The following is a 19,040-nucleotide window of genomic DNA, read 5'->3' on the forward strand; positions in this document are numbered from 1 at the left end:
CCACTGCCTTGGAGGAGAGGAGATTTCCTTTCAAACATTAGCTGTATACATTACAGTTAGTGAGACTGCAACAATTTGGAAGTCTGTATCCGTTAGGGAGTATAAAACCAACTCTATTAAGCCATAGTGTGGAAAATGACCTTTGAGAGCGAATCCTGATGAGAACACGGGATGTAGACCTCATTTCCCATCTCGGAGGTCCAGGGTTGTTTGTCAAGCTCCAGGCTGGAATTACGGCCCTGCAAACCAGCAAAGGGCAGCCTGCAGCCTCACAGACCCGGCGCTGCAGGGACAGAAACAACGTCCATGAGACAGTCGCTTCTCGCTGGCCCGTGGAATATTCCTCTGTCATCGGCTGCACCAACCTACACCAGCCGAGAACTGAAAAGCCCTCTGTGCACCCTGCAGGCTACCTGGAACACCCAAGAGTTTGTGGCCCATGGTTTTCCTTTCTACTCAACCCAAAACTAGAAGTACAGAGAATTCCTAATCAAAGCATCTCTTCTTTCCCCAAAGAAACACATTCAAGGCCATGTTTTCATTTCAAACAAAGAAATAGAAATGGGTTTTAGATAATTTATTCATTACAATCCACTTTATCCATGAGGTTAAGAGTCGGCCTGCCTCACCAGTCTGTCGCTGCAGCCTGACGGCCACCAAGGCAGCCATGGCCAGGAGAGCCCAGCCCACCAAAGCCTGCAGGCCAAGGCCGTCTTCCGCCAAGGGCAGCCCGGCAGCCACAGCCTGCCGCGCCCATAGTCCAAGGAGCTTCCCGCACTTCCACATCTCAGGGATTTCTGGTGGAAAGATTGAAACTGGGTTTTGGCTTAAGTGATATGTGAGAGTTTTATCCCTTTAGATGAGAGAGCAGAAGACAAAACGCAAAATCACTCACACACCAGACAAATGAGAACAAAGAGGAGAACAGCATGTCCTGGGGGAGGCAGGGGCACGGCGGCAGGACACGCGGGAAGCCATCCGGCTTCAGGAAGCTTGCATCCTGGTGGGCGACGTGGGCAGAGCAAGACAGTGCCACCACCCCGTGCTCCACCTGAAAAGGCAAGCCCTAGCATGGTGTGGGTGGCTTCCCTTCCCACTGCCCCTCCTCGGGTCCGGGTGCAGGACCTCTGACACTGCATGGAGAGAACAGGAGGGCACACTGGGCAGGTGCAGACAGTCGCTCTCTGGAAGGGGCAGGTGGGGTGTCCTGACCCCAAACCACCAGAGGCTGACCACGTAGATGTGATCAGCCAGAAGTTCCTGGCATCACTGCTGTTGGGATGGCACAACTGGTAAGTGTCTCTGTGGATGGCTGGGATACACTAGAAGACTGCCAACTGGAAGACTGCCATCAGCTGAAGGGCATGATCTCCAGGTGGCCTGATCCAAGGCTGACTGGGTCATTTCATTAATCTGCAAAGATACCATCCCACTTTATACAACCTGGGGTAGTCAGCACCTACTAATCACATCAACATAGAGAAAAGTGCCAACGATGCCAGGCAGTAAACGTGAGGAAGGGGGTGGGCTGCCATACCTCCTCGCTCCTGGCCCTTCCATCCTGGCCCCCATGCCCTCACCTCTCAGGACACGGCCTGGCCTCTCACTTAACAGGAGGCAGGGTCCAAGGGGAACCAACTCTCACGTCCAGCTCCGACCTCCACCACTTTGTATTCATCCCTCCTTCCCTCCCACGTCTCGGAGCAGTGTGCCTGGGCTCGCCAAGTCAAACGCTGTGTCTCTGTCCTGAATTAGTCTTCTCACACCTTCCCATTTCCCATCCTTTACTCCACTGATTTATACTTTCTTCAGCAACCCCCCTCTTCTATCTACAAACGTAAGTGACCTCTTGCAGAAACAAAACACCCCTCCTTAGCTTTGTTCTTTCAAGTCTCCCAACAGACAGCCTCCTCTAATCACCTGCTCTTTTTTTATTTATTGCAAAAATCACATTACAGAGAAAACCAGAAAAAACAATGTTATTCAGTGGTAGTATCACCAAACTTCTGGAAAGATGGGTCCATTCCAGTCCCTAGTCCCTGCTGTTTAACCATTAAAATCTAGTTCCACACCTACACATAGATGTGCAAATCAATATGCAAGTGTGTGTATGGCTTACTACACATAAATGCGTGACCTAGCTATGTCCACGGAGAGGGCCTAGCCCTAGCAACACTAATGCCCCTGTAGAAACGAGCACACAGAGAGGCCACATCTTGGTTTCTAAATACCACTCAGAAAGAAACCAAAGATCCTTGGAGAAACGGTTGATCCAGGGCCGCGGCAGAGAAAATACTAGGAGGCGTCAGTGGTCAAAGTTGAAATAATTTCAGCGACAGAATAAATAATGGATTATAACCCAAAGAATAAAATAAGTATTAGTGGGTCCATATGGATATAAACAAACAACCAAGTAAATAAACAACGAGAGAAGCAACAATTCTTTCACATGGAAGAACTGCAATTACTAAACGTGGAAGGAACCAGGGAGGTCCAGCACCACCGTTAGGACACCAGGGTAGTAATTACACACGAATGTTACAAACGGGGCATGGAAGCTTAAGGAGTAACAGGATATCTGCATACTCGCCAAGCATCTCCTTCAAATGCTTATGAATTACAAAGAAAGAAAATAACAACTTCACGCTGGAGAAACACACAAGCCTCCACTTCAGTCAAGTGATCCAGGCTGGTATCTGCAGGAATGAGAATCACACACACACCGCGCACCCCCAGATCTGATGCGCTGAGAATAACCCATCTGCATTATTCTTCCCAAAATTTTGATCCTCAATCTAATCATGAGAAAATACCAGACAAACCCACAGTGAGAGACATCCTGCAAAACACCTGAGCAGCATCTTACAGTGTCATGGTCACAAAAGAAGGAACAGCCGAGGAACCATCCCACACTTGAAGGACAGAGGAAAGACAGCGGATGCGGAGTGAGGGCCCGGGCTGGAACACAAGACACACAAAGGATGGCAGCTGCTGGCACCGAGGAGGCTGTGTGTGGCTGGCAGTGCTGTAACAGCACACGTTTCCTACATTGGCTCGCTGGACGGAGGTCATGTAGATGTTGACCCACTGGGTAGCTGGGTGAAAGACACACGGGAACTCTCTGTACTGCCTCTGCAACTCTCGAGTACATTTAAAATTATTTCAAATTTTTAAAAATGCAAATCTAGTTTTGATCCTAACTGCTCTCCAGAAACGACTGAACACATAGTCAAATCTTCAAATACTGCATCCAAGGGTCTCTTCCACTCCTGTCCCCACTTGACTTCTACGTGCCATCTGCCCCCAAACAGACACTCCCCTCCCCAGGTCTCCTGCTGCCTCAGCTAGGTCTGCTAAGCTTCCCTCCTTGGGACCCCTCCCTTCCCCCCTCCCCTTAAAACCTGATCATCAGGGGCCTGTCCTGTTCTTCTTATTCCACATCTTCTCCCTGGGCTTAAGGACTGCCTAAACATTGAAGCCCCAGAAATCTTCAGCTGCAGCTACCACCTCTGCAGAGAGCTGGTTATTTTCACGTGATTGCCTGTGACATCTAAAATTCAAAAATTTAAGAAGGGAAAAATAAAACTCAACATGTCTTCTCCCCAACTTGATGATGATGATGATGACAGCACTTTGCAACATGCCAAGAACATGCCACATTCTTTAAACAAATGACTTCATTATTTATCACAGCTCTATCACTATGCGCACTTTAACGAGGACCCAAGGATCAGAAAGCTTCAGCACATCGCTCAGAGCCACAGAGATCACTAGTGTCAGAGGAACACACATTCAGGTCTGTTTGCCTCCAGGGTTTGGGCCGGGAATCAGGACGCCTTTCTGCCTCTCCGTATTCCCAATTCCCACGGATGCACATCCACGGATAATAAAATCCCATGAGTACTCGTCACCACGTCTCTTTCTCCTTCACCCCCACATCCAACTGCTTGCCGGCTCCAGCTGATCCCCGTCCAGCCGTGCGTTTGCTCTGCTACAGATCAGCCACTGTGCTAAGCAGTGTGACAGAGCGGAGCACGCCATCCTCATCATCCCAGGGGCTCACAGGCTAGCTGGGGGACGCAGACAGATAGATAGACTCTGGGACAGGGTCGTCGCAGTAAGACAAAGACACACACAGGGAGGTTGCAGTAAGCCAAGGACACACACAGGGAGGGGTGCACTGTCGCCACGCCCGAGGTCCACATGTGGCCTGCCCTGAGTGAGGAAGGCGGCAGAGGATGGGAGTGGCGCCTGGACGGGAGTCAGCGAGGCACGAGGGTGCGGGGCCAGAGCTCCCAAGGCCTCTTCCAACTCTCGGATTCTACGAGAATATCGCTATTCATAATCTTATTCTTATTATTCTCCTATTAGTTCGCATGTTCCTTGAACTTTCTGAACAGATGGTGTAGTCTCTTCTTCCAGGACCGTTCACACATTTACTCACCTGATGCTGCACACACAAGACCTCCGTGTCAGTCTAACTGGTGACCCGCTTAACTGGCCCTTTGTCAGCAAGTCCTACAATGCAGCTCAGAGAGCATTTCTGTCCCTGAGGTTGTCAGATCGCGGGTTGTGGAGACCCAGTTTCTTCACTCCTGCTGGAGGAACTCCGAAAGGAGACGGCGGGAGCACAGACAGACACACCTATGCCACAGTTTGGTTTTAATTTAGGAACACAATGAGTACAAGAGTCAGGACTTCCGTAACAATTTCTGGAAGAGTGATTCCCAAGCGGTGAGAACAAACATTTAGAGATTCTCCACCAAACAGGACAAAAACTACCATAAAATACTAGTGCTGTTAGAAAAGGCTAAACGTGCAGCCAAAGGCAGGCACTCGCCATTTAAACGCCCGCGGACAGCACATGATGGCACTTACGGTTTTCAGCCAGGGCTCTGCATCTCACAGAAAAGACCGCTATCTTCTGTCATATTTATGCACTTCGTAAGGCTGAAAACTCTGGGCTTCATTTTGGAAATCATGATTGCTAATGCCAATTAAAAAAAGGTAAAATTTGCTTAAAAACACAAATTTTGAATGTTTAAAGAACATTCCATAAACTTTAAAATGGTTTCAAAACAAGATCCACCAGACCCGGGTGCTGGATCCTCCCCCAAGCTTCCGAGCTGCTTTCAGGAGATGTGTCTAGAGACAGTCCCTCTTCCATGCCGTCGGGCACCCTACAAAGTTACGGGGCTCTTCTCAGGAAGGAATGCACTTGGGCCCCGCAAGGGTGAGCCTGTGTCTAGCTCATCCCATGAGCCACTGACAGCCACATCAGCGCCCTGCTTGGGCACAGCAAGGCCACCGCAGGGACCACCAGGGTCCTTTAATGTTGCCAGGGACCACATGCATTTCTTTCCATCCTGTCTCCCATGTCTTCCTTGATCCATAAGTTTCTGTGTAAAAATGTTCATAGAATGCTTTATAATGGAAATAAAACTACAAATCCAAAAGCCCACCACCAGGAGAAAGGTAAGTCATGACCAATCCCATTTCCAAGTGGGATTATGAACTTGACAGAGAATTAATTAAAGTAATGCACAACAGCACAGATCAATTTAGAAAGCTGTAAGCTGAATTTTAAAAGTTAGCTGCATCAACGTGGTAACATTTGTATGAGACTAAAAAATAAGCAAAACAAAAGAATGTCACTTTTTGGGAGACAAAGGTATGTGGCAAAATTATCTTTTCAAAAGCACAAAATTCCAGCTCAGGCAACATGGTGAGGCCTTGACTCTACAAACAATGAAAAGATGAGCCAAGCGTGGTGGCACACGCCTATAGTCGCAGCGAACCAGGGAGCTGAGGTGAGCGGGCAGCCTGAGCCCAGGAGATGGAGGCTGCAGGGAGCAATGCCTGCACCACTGCACTCTGGCCTGGGCAACAGAGACAGACTGTGTGTCCCCTCCCCACCACTGAAAAAAGAGCACAAAATTAATAGCTGCTGTTTCAAGAGGGAAGGTTTGTCAGGAGAATGGGACTGTGGACAAGAAAGTCCCTTCTGCAGAATTCAGGACGTTGTGTTCCTAGCAATGGGTTGAGGTTTGCAGCTGGGCCAGGGGTCACTGCTTATGTGTCTTACATACGTCCTTTCCGACACGCTGCACCCACATGCACACGAGCACACATTAAACACACACATCTGGGATCCTTTCTCCAGCAGCAAGACCAGTAAGACAAGCCACGCTTGCCACTCTTTAAAACCCTGCAACACCGCACAGGCTGTAATCGTTCTCAACGAACCAAGAGGAGACCTGAGGCATCGATGCTTTCCCCTTGACTGAACAGCGATTTCCAGCTGGACACAGGGTAGTTCCCACAGCAACAGTAAGGACTGTGATAAGCACATTATAAAAGAAATATATAGTTAGACATATATCATTAGAGATATTTAAACATATATTAAAATATGACTAAATACCTAACTCACGAGTCAACATCGAAATGTACACATTCACTTTTTGCTTCAGAAGCTGAAGGACTCGGCGCATGTAAACAGCCTGCACCCAGCACCCCGTCCTGATCGTGCACATGCTGCATGTCGGAGGCGTCTGTGCTTAGAAAACTTAATATCGTAAACACCGAAGTGAATTCCAGAGTATTTATAAATCCCACCCAGCAGGAGAGACGAATAAATGAAGCCTGTGTGAATCAGGACGGCTGCACCCACAAACACGAGTGGGGATGGAAAAGGCAAACTGCACGAGACACGAAGAATGATGCCGCCCACAGGAAGCCTGAAGGACGCACAGGCTGCTCGAGGGTGTCCGGAATTACGCAGGCGTGTGGCGAAAGTACACAGGCATTAGCGGATGAGAAACCCCAAATTCCAGCTAGAAATCACCGCTGGAAGAATGAAAAGGAGACAGAATCTGGGGGAGCAGATGAGTCCAGCTCTGCCTGTACTGCTGTGTGTCTGAAACTAGACCGGGGATAAAGGTGGTGCGCATACAGTTTTTTGTATGTAAAAAATAATAATATAAAATTTTAGAAGCACTTATAGACAAGAATTTCCTTTTTATTTTTTTAGAGACAGGGTCTTGCTCTGTTTGTTGCCCAGGCTGGAATGCAATGGTGCAATTATAGCTCACTGCAGCCTGGATCTCCTGGGCTCGTGATCCTCCCACCTCAGCCTCCCAGTAGCTAGGACTACAGGCATGAGCTACCACACCTGGCTAATTTTTGTTGCTGGTGGTGTAGAGATGAGGTCTTCATATGTTGCCCAGGCTGGTCTTGAACTCCTGGGCTTGAGCGATCCTCCCACTTGGCCGCACAAAGTGCTGGGGTTATTTGTAGGCAAGCCACCGTGCCCGGCCCAGACGAGAATTTACAAAATAATTTTGGTACACAGAAATCTTTCTGAGCATTTCACAAAACTCAAAATCAACATGGAAAGATACTAAAAAATTTGATTACATAGAATTTTAAACTTCTGTATGGCCAAAAGAAATAGTAAATCAATACAGTTAACTGACAAACGGGGGGAAGTATTTGCGATGTATGTGACGGACTATGGACTAAGACTAATTTCCTAGTACATAAACAACTATTATAAATAAATTTAAAATCTAGGCCAGATGCACTGGCTCACGCCTGTAATCCTAGCACTCTGGGAGACTGAGGTGGGCAGATCACCTGAGGTCAGGAGCTCAAGACCAGCTTGACAAACATGGTAAAACCCCGTTTCTACTAAAAATAGAAAAATTAGCTGGGCATGGTGGTGCATGCCTATAGTCCCAGCTACTTGGGAGGCTAAAACAGGAGAATTACTTGAACTCAGGCGGCAGAAGTTGCAGTGAGCTGAGATCACGCCATTCCACTCCAGTCTGGGCAACAGAGTGAGACTCCATCTCAAAAAAAAAAAAATAATTAATTAATTAATTAATTAAATATCTACAATACCACCACCACAAGAGAACAATGAGCAGAGGACATGAACAGGAGTTTAAAGATTGAGAAATACATGAAACAGCTTGACTCATAAGCAAAGAAATAATGAAGAGACGTCATTTTCGTCTATCAGAGGAAATGGAGAGGTTACAATGCCAGGCACTGGGGAAGGGTGGGAAACACCCCTTCTCAGACAGTATTAGAGCGAGTGCAACTGCTGCAGCCCTTATGGGGACTGTGGCTTTGCTCCTGGACCTCAACTTCTAGGAATAGGTTCGATTTAGCAGCTGTGCTTAAAAAGGTGTGCAAACATGACGATCCAGATTATCAATCAATACAGATTGCAAAAGCAACATTTTAGAAACAACCTAAGTAGTTACCAAGTGGCTTAATCCATCGTCTTTGGCACGTGGTTTTTTTTTTTTTGAGGCAGAGTCTCGCTCCTGTTGCCCAGGCTGGAGTGCAATGGTGTGATCTCGGCTCACTGCAACCTCTGCCTCCGAGGTTCAAGCAATTCTCCTGCCTCAGCCTCCAGAGTAGCTGGGATTACAGGCACCTGCCACCACACCCAGCTAATTTTTCTATTTTTAGTAGAGACGGGGTTTCACCATGTTGGCCAGGCTGGTCTCAAACTCCTAACCTCAGGTGATCTGCCCGCCTTGGCCTCCCAAAGTGTTGGGATTACAGGTGTGAGCCACCGTGCCTGGCCTGGCACATCTATTTTTAAAAAATACAACGCAAAAGTTAAAAAGAATAAATAACACATAAGGGTGCTCAAGTAAATTAAGTTCAAAAAGGAATTACGTCCTTCCAGAAACTTCTATTCATGTTAAATCTCCCCTCCCCCTCCCCCTCCCCCCATATCTATCTAATGAAGAGCCTGAGAAGACACATAAAAAATAGCACAGATTTTACCACTAGGGAACAGAACAGGGGCTTGGAGGGAAGGAAAGGGAAGAAATTTTATTGTTCATTTTATACTTATCTGCACCATTTGAAAAAAATTAATGAATTTTATAATATTTTTATTAACTAAAAAAACATGTTAAAAGCCTTCTCATCTTAGATATGTGATAACAAACAATGCACTTGCAATCCCTTTGTTTGCGAAGTCAAAGGGAATTCCCATCAGAAGCACAACCTGCAAGGAATTGGAAGCGGCTGACCTCTGCCCTTGACTTCATAAAAACCTGAAATATATAAAGAAACCGCAGTGGATAATAATGAGGACTTGTTCTTTCTCAGCCGGTAATAACTTTCTAGCAGAAATGTCCTTCTGACTATTGTAAGCCTATAAATAAGTAACAGAGGAAAGCTGGCTATGTTCCCCAGCCTTCACCTTTTCAGTGGATTAACCAAAATATTTCATCCTTCTCCCCAAAAGTGCATTTTGTTTGCATAAGTGACTACCAAAGCAAGCCTGGGTACCCTGAGGATGCTTCCAGCACGATCCAGCGTGATGGGCCGGAGGCACCCAGCAGCCCGGCCCCACTGTCTGGGGTAAGAGACCAAAGGGCGCTCCTGCGAAGCCCATTGCCCTGACGGCCCTGGGTGACAGAGGAGAGCCTGCTGCTGGACTTGCCTCTTTCCAGGGCCAGATGCACACGCAGCAGGAAGAGCCAGCGTGGTCTCTGCTGCTCTGCGCCAGGGGTGTGCGGGCACTGGAGAGGAAGTGAGTGATTCTCACACTGCCTTGCTTAGCCCTGACGTTACTCGACTTGCCATCCTCCTTCCCACTTCCACTTCTGCAGTGTCTTGGAGCCTTAATGACTCACAGTCGCGGGAACAGTCTCCACGGTGCTGCCTGTGCTGCTGCGACTTCTTTCATCCTACTGACCCCAGGATGACAGAGCGCTGGAACCACGTCACCTCCTCCCCACAGCGTCGCCGGTGAGAGGAGACTACTTCCTGTCACCAGAGCCCCGTTGCACTCCCAGGCCACCCCTTATCTAGCTGGTTCTCACTCCCACTTGTCCCAGCAGAAGGGGCCCCCTCCTCACCTCCTCGGAGCCTCCGAAGAGGACCTGGTGTTCACCCAGGACTGTTTCCTCCCTAGACGGTTAAAATTAGAGATGGAAAACAAGAGGACTGGGAAGCGTCTCTCCTGATGCGTAAGCAGCACAGTGAACCCCAAACCACAAGGTGAATACCCTGCCTGCATCTCACACTGCCCGTACCAGGGGTTCTCAAAGGCAGACAACCCAGACAGCAGCAGAAGCAGCTGCAATTCTGTGGGACACCCGAGAAAGGCAGATCATCAGGCCCCACCCACGGCCACGGAAGCAGAGGCTCGCTGAGCCTGCAGGTGATGCTGGGCACACACACGCGTGAGAAGCGCTGCGCCACGGCCATGGTTCTACAGGCAGGGCACCTGCGAAGTCCGTCGAGCTGCGCTCTCAGGTGTCGTATCTCTTGGCATCAAGGAAATGATTTGTTAAAGCTTAAGATCTTATAAAGAAATACTCCAAACACTTCCAGCACTTCTCCCAAAGAAATGGAGTTTTGCTGATGGCCTTCTACTACTGCAAGCAAACACAAAAACGCTAGCATTTCTCAGAAAAGAAAGGTCAAGTCTCCCTAAAACGTTTTTCTTGGACACTGCTGGATTCTCAAGACAAAGTAATAATTTTAACAAATGATAACTATGGTCTGACATAAATATCACTTTTTAAAAATCACATATTTTTCTGATAATAGTACATTTCAAAAACTTTATGATCTTTCAACAGAAGCGGTAATTCTAAAATTCATAAGGAACCAAAAAAGAGCCTGCATAGCCAAGCTGTGAAGCAGTAATTAACCAACGTTAATTACATTACTTTGCTAAGGACAATGCCAATTAAAAAGATAAATTCTATTAGTTAAATAATATTCATTTAGAATTGCTCATGGAATAAATAACTGTAATAAAAGAAGGACAGATGAAGTATGAAAAACAACAATAATGACAATAAGATTGCAGCCTTACGGGTTCTAAGGGACTGGGGTTTACCGGCGACGTACACTCTAAGGGTCTGGGGTTTACCGGCGACGTACACTCCAAGGGACTGGGGTTTACCGGCGACGTACACTCCAAGGGTCTGGGGTTTACCGGCGACGAACACTCCAAGGGACTGGGGTTTACCGGCGACGTACACTCCAAGGGACTGGGGTTTACCGGCGACGTACACTCCAAGGGACTGGGGTTTACCGGCGACGTACACTCCAAGGGACTGGGGTTTACCGGCGACGTACACTCCAAGGGCCTGGGGTTTACCGGCGACGTACACTCCAACGGACTGGGGTTTACCGGCGACGTACACTCCAAGGGCCCGGGGTTTACCGGCGACGTACACTCCAAGGGACTGGGGTTTACCGGTGACGAACACTCTAAGGGACTTGGGTTTACCGGTGACGTATACTCTAAGGGTCTGGGGTTTACTGGTGACGTACACTCTAAGGGTCTGGGATTTATTGGTGACATATACTCCAGAGTGTCGTTTCACAAGTACCGTTTCCCCCATGCCTAACCTTTCAGGGCCATGACCTTCTGCTTCTGGTTGATGTGTATTCAAGAACCCACTTCAGGAGGAGGACGAATCTGCTGACCCCTGTCCTCTGCCCTCCTCTGAGAATGGCAGCACAAGCACAGGGCAAGCTGTGGCAGGAAATCCAGATGTGACCACAGTTCCTGTCTGAGTTTAAAGGAAGCCTGTGCCCCTAAGAGCTTTACAGGAACCAGCCTGAGAGGATGCCGTTTTAAAAGGGCTGAGAATTCTGATTCACATTCCGAGTTCTCTGGCAGATGTACTTAGCGTCTTCTCGGAAATGGGGACTGCTTCACTTGGAAAAGAAAGCACTCTTCTTGCTCAAGGGCCAGACTGCTTGGAATGATGGGTATCAATTCCATCTCTACGCCCCCTGGCTGACAGGTGCCCCCCGCCCCGGCTTCCCCCATATGCCATTTTTTCCCAATTCTCCTCCCCATCACCTGCCGGGATCCTCTTCTGCTCTCTAGATTTCACTCTCTTGGCCTTCTTCAGCTCTAGAAACTGTATTTTGGGAAACGCCACCAGCACGTCTACCCCTACTTCTCATGACCCCACACTCATGGACCCCAGGCCTACACACAGCCTGGGAACAAATGCCCACAAGCCCCTCCTTCTCAATTCTTGTGCCTGGTCAGTCCAGGTCTCACCTGCTTCCTCTAACTCAGCCTCCACCTGTCCTAGGAAGGTCCCGAGAGTCACCCCACCAGCCTGACTCAGGTGCCGCCACTGGCCTCCTTCTTAACTGGAGTTTCTCCAGCCAGTCTTTTCTACCCAGATCCAGCCTTCACACGGTATCAAAGGGATTTCTCTAAGCTGCCACCTGGCCACTCATTTCCCCTAAAGCCTTCGGAAGCCCACAGTCCTAAGAGTCTGAGAGGTGCTCTATGCCTCAGCCTGGAACCCCTTCCGGCCTTCTTTCTTTTTTAAACCCAATTCAGAGTCCAGGCTCCCACGACACAGAACTGCTTGTAGTTTCCAATGAGTATCATGCTGGTTTATTATTATCAACTGCTTCCTCTGAGATCATCCCCTTCCAGTCCCCTCTCAGGCACAACTGTTGACTTTGTTCTCTTCTGTAAGACTCAACCCGAGCAATCACCGCCTCCTCCAGGAAGCCCTCTCCAACCTCGCCTGCCCACCATGGCTGGGCTGGCACAACTCCTCTCTCTCTCTCTCTTTCTGAGGGGGCCAATATTTTCCCTACATTATCACAATACATCATCATGCAATTCGCCTTTCTTTAAAGCTACATTTACAACCAATAATCAGAATGAAACAGTCTTTGCTTTCGTCTGTGCTCCACATGAGATCTACTGAAGGTCCAGAGGGGTAGAACATTGTGCCAGGCAGAACGTATGGCCTTTGAAGATGCTTTTGGCAGAGGGTAAGGGTTAGGTTGTAAACACCACAGGACACCACTAGAGAATTAAAAATTACCCTAAACCAAAAATGCAGAACCACATACAACTCCAACCGCACGTTCGGTAAATTAAGGAGAGGCAGGTAGTCTGGAGGAAAGCTCCTCCTGCCCTACAGAGGGCATCACAAGCTTCACACACAGCGAAGAGCCTGTAGCTTTGTGCCTAGGTACACAGCAAAGGGCGGAAATACCTTCTGGTCATAATGGAACTCTAAAAAGCAGAGAAACAAATGTATCAAGTGGGGAAAACCTTTCTCCTTTTGCAAAGAAGAAAAGGCAGACAGGGTCTAAAAGCTAATTGGGAGTATTCGAGTAGTGGATTAATCCTTCTCCGGATAAACGTTCTGCTATGTGAATTCTTAATGGCTACAGCTGCCAGTCCTAATTGCCTGAGCACAGCAGAATGGAAGGGAGGGCAGTGGATAGGGGAAAGCTGAACCCGGGATTTGCTTAAGTCCTGAACCTTGGCTTTCTGCTGAGGCTGAGAAAACAACCAGCAACAGCATAAATGGTGATTAAAACAAAAAGAAAAGCATATAGTTAAAAGGAGCATGTTTCAATGTTTTTAAATCTCACACTGTGTGCCCACTGCGTATTGTCTGGAGGGCTGCCAGCTTCGTTTTGATGGAGGGAGTCTATCTGAAGGCTGAAAGGCTCGGCAGCAGGACTGCATGCTCTCAGTGCAGCTATGGTGGTCTAGATCCGGAAGAACACGCGCCTGCCTCTGGTGGCATGCCATGTGACATGAAAAAATAGACCTATGAATGGAGAAACTAACGGGGTAACACAGTGGGGGAAAACACAGCCAAGAATGGCCTGGCTCTAGTGATCATTCTGCTGCTTTTATGCCTTTCGCTGTAGAATGCAGCAAACATCAAATGATCATTTCCTATGTTCTCAGATGCTTGGTTTTAGGTACCCATGAAAAGCAGTTCATAGAACAAAGACCTTGTTATCCTGTAACCCAGATTTTAATGGAGACATAGAGACAACACAGATAAGACTGGGGGCAAGCTGTGGAGAAAAACAGACCACATCAGGAGGACCAACGAGTCAAGGAGAGGGGCACACATCACACCTGGTGATCAGTGACATGTCAATAAAAACAGACATGTATTTCACTGCAATTCCCATCAAAATACCACCATCATTCTTCACAGAATTAGAAAAAATTCTAAAATTCATATGGAACCAAAAAAGAGCCTGCATAGCCAAAGCAAGACTAAGCAAAAAGAACAAATCTGGAGGAATCACATTACCTGATTTCAAACTATACTATAAGGCCATAGTCACCAAAACAGCATGGTACTGGTATAAAATTTTATATAGGCACCTAGACCAACAAAACGGAATAGACAACCCAGAAATAAATCCAAATACTTACAGCCAACTGACCTTCAACAAAGCAAACAAAATCATTAAGTGAGGAAAAGACATCCTTTTCAACAAACGGTGCTGGGATAACTGGCTAGCCACGTGTAGGAGAATGAAACTGGTTCCTCATCTCTCACCTTATAGAAAAAGCAACTCAAGATGGATCAAGGACTTAGATCTAAGACCCGAAATTATAAAAATTCTAGAAAATAACATTGGAAAAACCCTTCTAGACATTGATTTAGGCAAGGATTTCATGACCAAGAACCCAGAAGCAAATGCAATAAAAACAAAGATAAATAGCTCTTAATTAAACGAAAGAGCTTTTACATGGCAAAAGGGATAGTCAGCAGGATAAACAGCCCACAGAGTGAGAGAAAATCTTCACAATCTATACATCTGACAAAAGACTAATGTCCAGAAATCTACAATGAACTCAAACAAATCAGCAAGAAAAAAACAAACAATCCCATCAAAAAGTGGGTAGGGACATAAAAGACAATTCTCAAAAGAAGATACACAAATGGCCAACAGACATATGAAAAAACGCTCAACATCACTAACGATCAGGGAAATGCAAATCCAAACCACAATGCGACAGATTCCCCCTTACTCCTGCAAGAAAGGCCATAATAAAAAAATTAAAACACAATAGATGTTGGTGGATGTAGTGATCGGGGAACATGTTTACACTGCTGGTGGGAACGCACACTAGTACAGCCGCTATGGAAAACAGTGTGGAGATTCCTTAAAGAACTACAAGCAGAAGTACCATTTGATCCAGCAATCCCACTACTGGGTATGTACCCAGAGGAAAAGAAGTCATTATACAAAAAAGATAGTCACACACACCTATTTACGGCAGCACAATTCGCAAGTGCAAAACTGTGGAACCAACCCAAATGCCCATCAATCAATGAGTGGATAAAGAAACTGTGGTCCATATACATACGATGGAATACTACCCAGCCATAAAAAGTCAGGGATTAGTAGCATTTGCAGTGACCTGGCTGAGACTGGAGACTGTTATTCTAAGTGAATTAACTCCAGAATGGAAAACCAAACATGGTATGTTCTCACTGATATGTGGGAGCTAAGCTATCAGGACGAAGAGGCATAAGAATGATACAATGGACTTTGGGGACTTGGGGGAAAGGATGGGAGGGGGGCGAGGGATAAAAAATTGCAAGGGTGCAGTGTACACTTCTTGGGTGATGGGTACAGCAAAATCTCACAAATCCCCACTAAAGAACTTACTCATGTAACCAAACATTACCTGTGCCCCAATACCCTATGGAAAAATAAAAAATTTTAAAAAACTAAAACAGGCCAGGCGTGGTGGCTCACACCTGTAATACCAGCACTTTGGGAGGCTGAGGCAGGCGGATCACAAGATCAAGAGATCGAGACCATCCTGGCCAACATGGTGAAACCCCGTCTTTATTAAAATACAAAAATTAGCTGGGCATGGTGGTGCACGCCTGTAGTCCCAGCTACTTGGGAGGCTGAGGCAGGAGAATTGCTTGAACCCAGGAGGCGGAGGTTGCAGTGAGCCGAGATCACACCACTGCACTCCAGCCTGGCGCCTGGCGATAGAACAAGACTCTGTCTCAAAAAAAGAAAAAAAAATGCAAATAAAAATATCCATCTACCCATCCATGTGGTTGACGATTACCAAACACCTGCTAGGGTGACAGACACTAAAGAGCCTGGAATGTACCAGTGAACAAAAGAAAAAGCCCCTGACCTCACGGGGATTAAATGTTTGGCATGTCCTTGGAAAGAAGCCCATTGGTATAGGGCTATTCAGATTTTCTATTTCATTTTGGGTCAGTTTTGGTAAGTTGTATTTTAAGGCATCTGTTCATTTAATTAAGTAGTTAAATGTATATAAAATTAATAACATTCCCTTACCTTTTTAATGTCTGTAGGCTATGTGGGGACATCCTCTTTTTCATTGCTAATGTTGATAAAGTGTTTTCTCTCTTTCTTCACTGATCTACCTACCTAGAGATTCCTCAACTTTTACTGATCTCTTCAGAAAACCACATATCAGCTATGTTGTCTCTATTACCTATACTCTATTTTATCGATCTCTGCTGTTTGTTATTTCTCTCCTTCTGCTTTGAGTTCAATTTCCTCAACATTTTCTGTTTCCTTAAGGCAGAATATTAGATTTTAGGGTGGGCGCAGTAGCTCACCCCTGTAATCCCAGCACTTTGGGAGCCAAGGCGGGTGGATCACTTGAGGTCAGGGGTTTGAGACCAGGTTGGCCAACATGACGAAACCCTGTCTCTACTAAAACTACAAAAATAGCTGGGCGTGGTGGCTGATGCCTGTAATTCCAGCTACTCAGAAGTCTGAGCAGGAGAATTATTTGAATCTGGGAGGCAAAGGTTGTAGTGAGTAGAGATGGTGCCACTGCACTCCAGCCTGGGTGACAGTGCGAGACTCCATCTCAAAAAAAAAAAGATTTTAATTTTAAATATGTTTCTAAAATGTACTTTTCTATATAAGAATTTAAGGCTGTGCATTTCCATAAGCACTGTTTCACCTATAACCTATAAATTTGGGTGTCATAGTTTCATTATCTTTAGGTTTGAATTATTTTTTATTTTCCTTTATGATTTTGTCTTTGACTCATGTGGTATTTCGTTTCCAAATATTTGGGGCTTCTCCAGATATCCCATAATTTTGAATCTCACGAACAGAGAATATATGCCATGATTTCAATCTTTCTAACTTTACTGGGACATCTTTATGGCCCAGCATATGGTGAACATTCCACATGCACTTGAGAATGTATATTCTGCAGTTGTGTGGAGTGCTGTATAAATATTAATTAAGATGGGGTGATTGATAATATTGCTAGGTTTTTTACATTAATACTGACTTTTGCTTTGGACTAGAAAAAATATATCATGCCTAGAGTTTTCTCGGTAAGAAAGTTTTTAACTACAGGGCAAGGCGCAGTGGCTCATGCCTGTAATCCCAGCATTTTGGGAGGCCGAGGCGAGTGGATCACCTGTCGGGAGTTTGAGACCAGCCTAGCCAAAATGGTGAATCCCCATCTCTACTAAAAATACAAAAAAGTTAGCCAGGTGTGGTGGCGGGCACCTGTAATCCCAGCTACTTGGGATGCTGAGGCAGAAGAACAGCTTATACTCAGGAGACAGAGGTTGCAGAGAGCCAAGATCACACCACTGAACTCCAGCAACAAAAGTTAAGACTCCATGTCAAAAAAAAAAAAAGGTTTTAACTATCAATTTTATCTATAAATTTTAACTATCAGTTTAATCTACCAATTACTAAAAGAAGATCTTCTAATCTCCAACTATGATTACGGATTTGCACACTTGTCCTGTTAATTCTGTTCATTTTGCTGCATGTCTTTTGAAACTGATATTAAGTGCACGCACACTCAGTTTGGTGTGTGCCTGGCTCATAAACTGGCCTGTTTATCACAAGGAAACAGCCCTCTTTGTCACCAGTAATGCCCCTCTCTTACGTCTATTTTCTCTGATTATTCATAGAGCCATGCTGGTTTTCCACAACCAGTATTGGCATAGTATATCTTTTCTCTTTCTTTTACGCTCAACCTTCATATGTCTTTGTATTTAAAATACATGTACTATGAAAAGGACAAAGTTTGATTGTGGTTTTTTTATCCGGTTTGACACAAACTCATGAAAAAGCAAAGACATTAAACTAGAACGTGGGACATCCTGGAGGATCAGTGGTCCAAGCTTGTCAAAAGGTGAACATCCACTGCTAAGAACAGAAAACAAGCAGCCACGAACGAAGAGGACACATTTGCGAGACACACGCCTGATAAAGAACTGGCATCTGGGCCGGGCGCGGCAGCTCATACCTGTGATCCCAGCACTTTGGGAGGCTGAGGCAGGTGGATCGCTTGAGGTTGGGAGTTCGAGACCAGCCTGGCCAACATGGTGAAACCCCGCCTCTACTAAAAAAATACAAAATTAGCTGGGCATGGAGACATGCACCTGTAATCCCAGCGACTTGGGAGGTTGAGGCAGGAGAATCACCTGAACCTGGGAAACAGAAGTTGCAGTGAGCAGAGATCACACCATTGCACTCCAGCCTAGGCAACAAGAATTAAACTCCATCCCCCGCTCAAAAAGAAAGAAAGAAAGAAAAAAGAACTGGCATCCGAAATCTGGAAAGAACTCTTAAAACTTAGCAACAAGAAAACAAACAACTTGCTTCTTAGAATGGGCAAAAAAGCTGAACAGATACCTTATAGAAGAATATATAACATGACAAGTAAGAACACAAAAAGATGCCCAATTTCGCATCATTACAAAATTGAAAATTAAACAGTCAGATCCTACTACATACCCACTAGAATGGCTAAAATCCAAACACTGACAATGTCAAGTGCTGACGAGCACGTGGGGCAACAGAACTCTCGTCAGTGCCGGCGGGAATGCAGAGCGGTACAGACACGGTTGGAAGACAGCTTCACAGTTCCTGATAAAGCTACACATACTCTGACCGAACCATCCAGCAAACACATTCACAGGTATTTACCCAAATGAATGGGAAGATTATATCCATACAAAAACTTGCACACATGTTTGCAGTATCTTTATTCCTCACTGTCAGAGGTTGGGAGTAACAAAAACACCCTTGAATAGGAAAACGGATAAGCAAGCGGTGCTGTCCTCACACACTACAGTGTTGCTCAGCAATCGTAAAAAAAAGAGCTCTCAAGCCACAAAAAGACATGGAGGAGTCCTAAGTGTATATTACCGAGTCAAAGAAGCCAGTCTGAAAAGGCTACAAACTATATGATTCCA

The 19,040-nt window shown here is 46.1% G+C and overlaps 1 protein-coding gene across 3 annotated transcripts in view; it reads right to left on the minus strand.

Annotated features, from left to right (window-relative positions):
• Positions 1–19,040, minus strand: part of RPTOR (regulatory associated protein of MTOR complex 1) — a 427,638-nt gene that overhangs the window by 236,029 nt on the left and 172,569 nt on the right. The window contains exon 1 of one of the 3 annotated variants that reach the window (XM_064369299.1): positions 3,402–3,650. The exons of the other annotated variants lie outside the window; for them this stretch is intronic. Coding sequence (XP_064225369.1) covers positions 3,402–3,473 — 72 coding nt within the window. The 5' untranslated portion in view covers positions 3,474–3,650. Of the gene's footprint in view, positions 1–3,401; positions 3,651–19,040 lie in introns of those variants that run through there. 3 annotated transcript variants of the gene reach the window in all.

Source organism: Aotus nancymaae, unplaced genomic scaffold (genome assembly GCF_030222135.1).
Source record: "Aotus nancymaae isolate 86718 unplaced genomic scaffold, 86718_ANA_hifiasm-v0.15.2.pri h1tg000089l, whole genome shotgun sequence".
Classification (NCBI taxonomy): Eukaryota; Metazoa; Chordata; class Mammalia; order Primates; family Aotidae; genus Aotus; species Aotus nancymaae.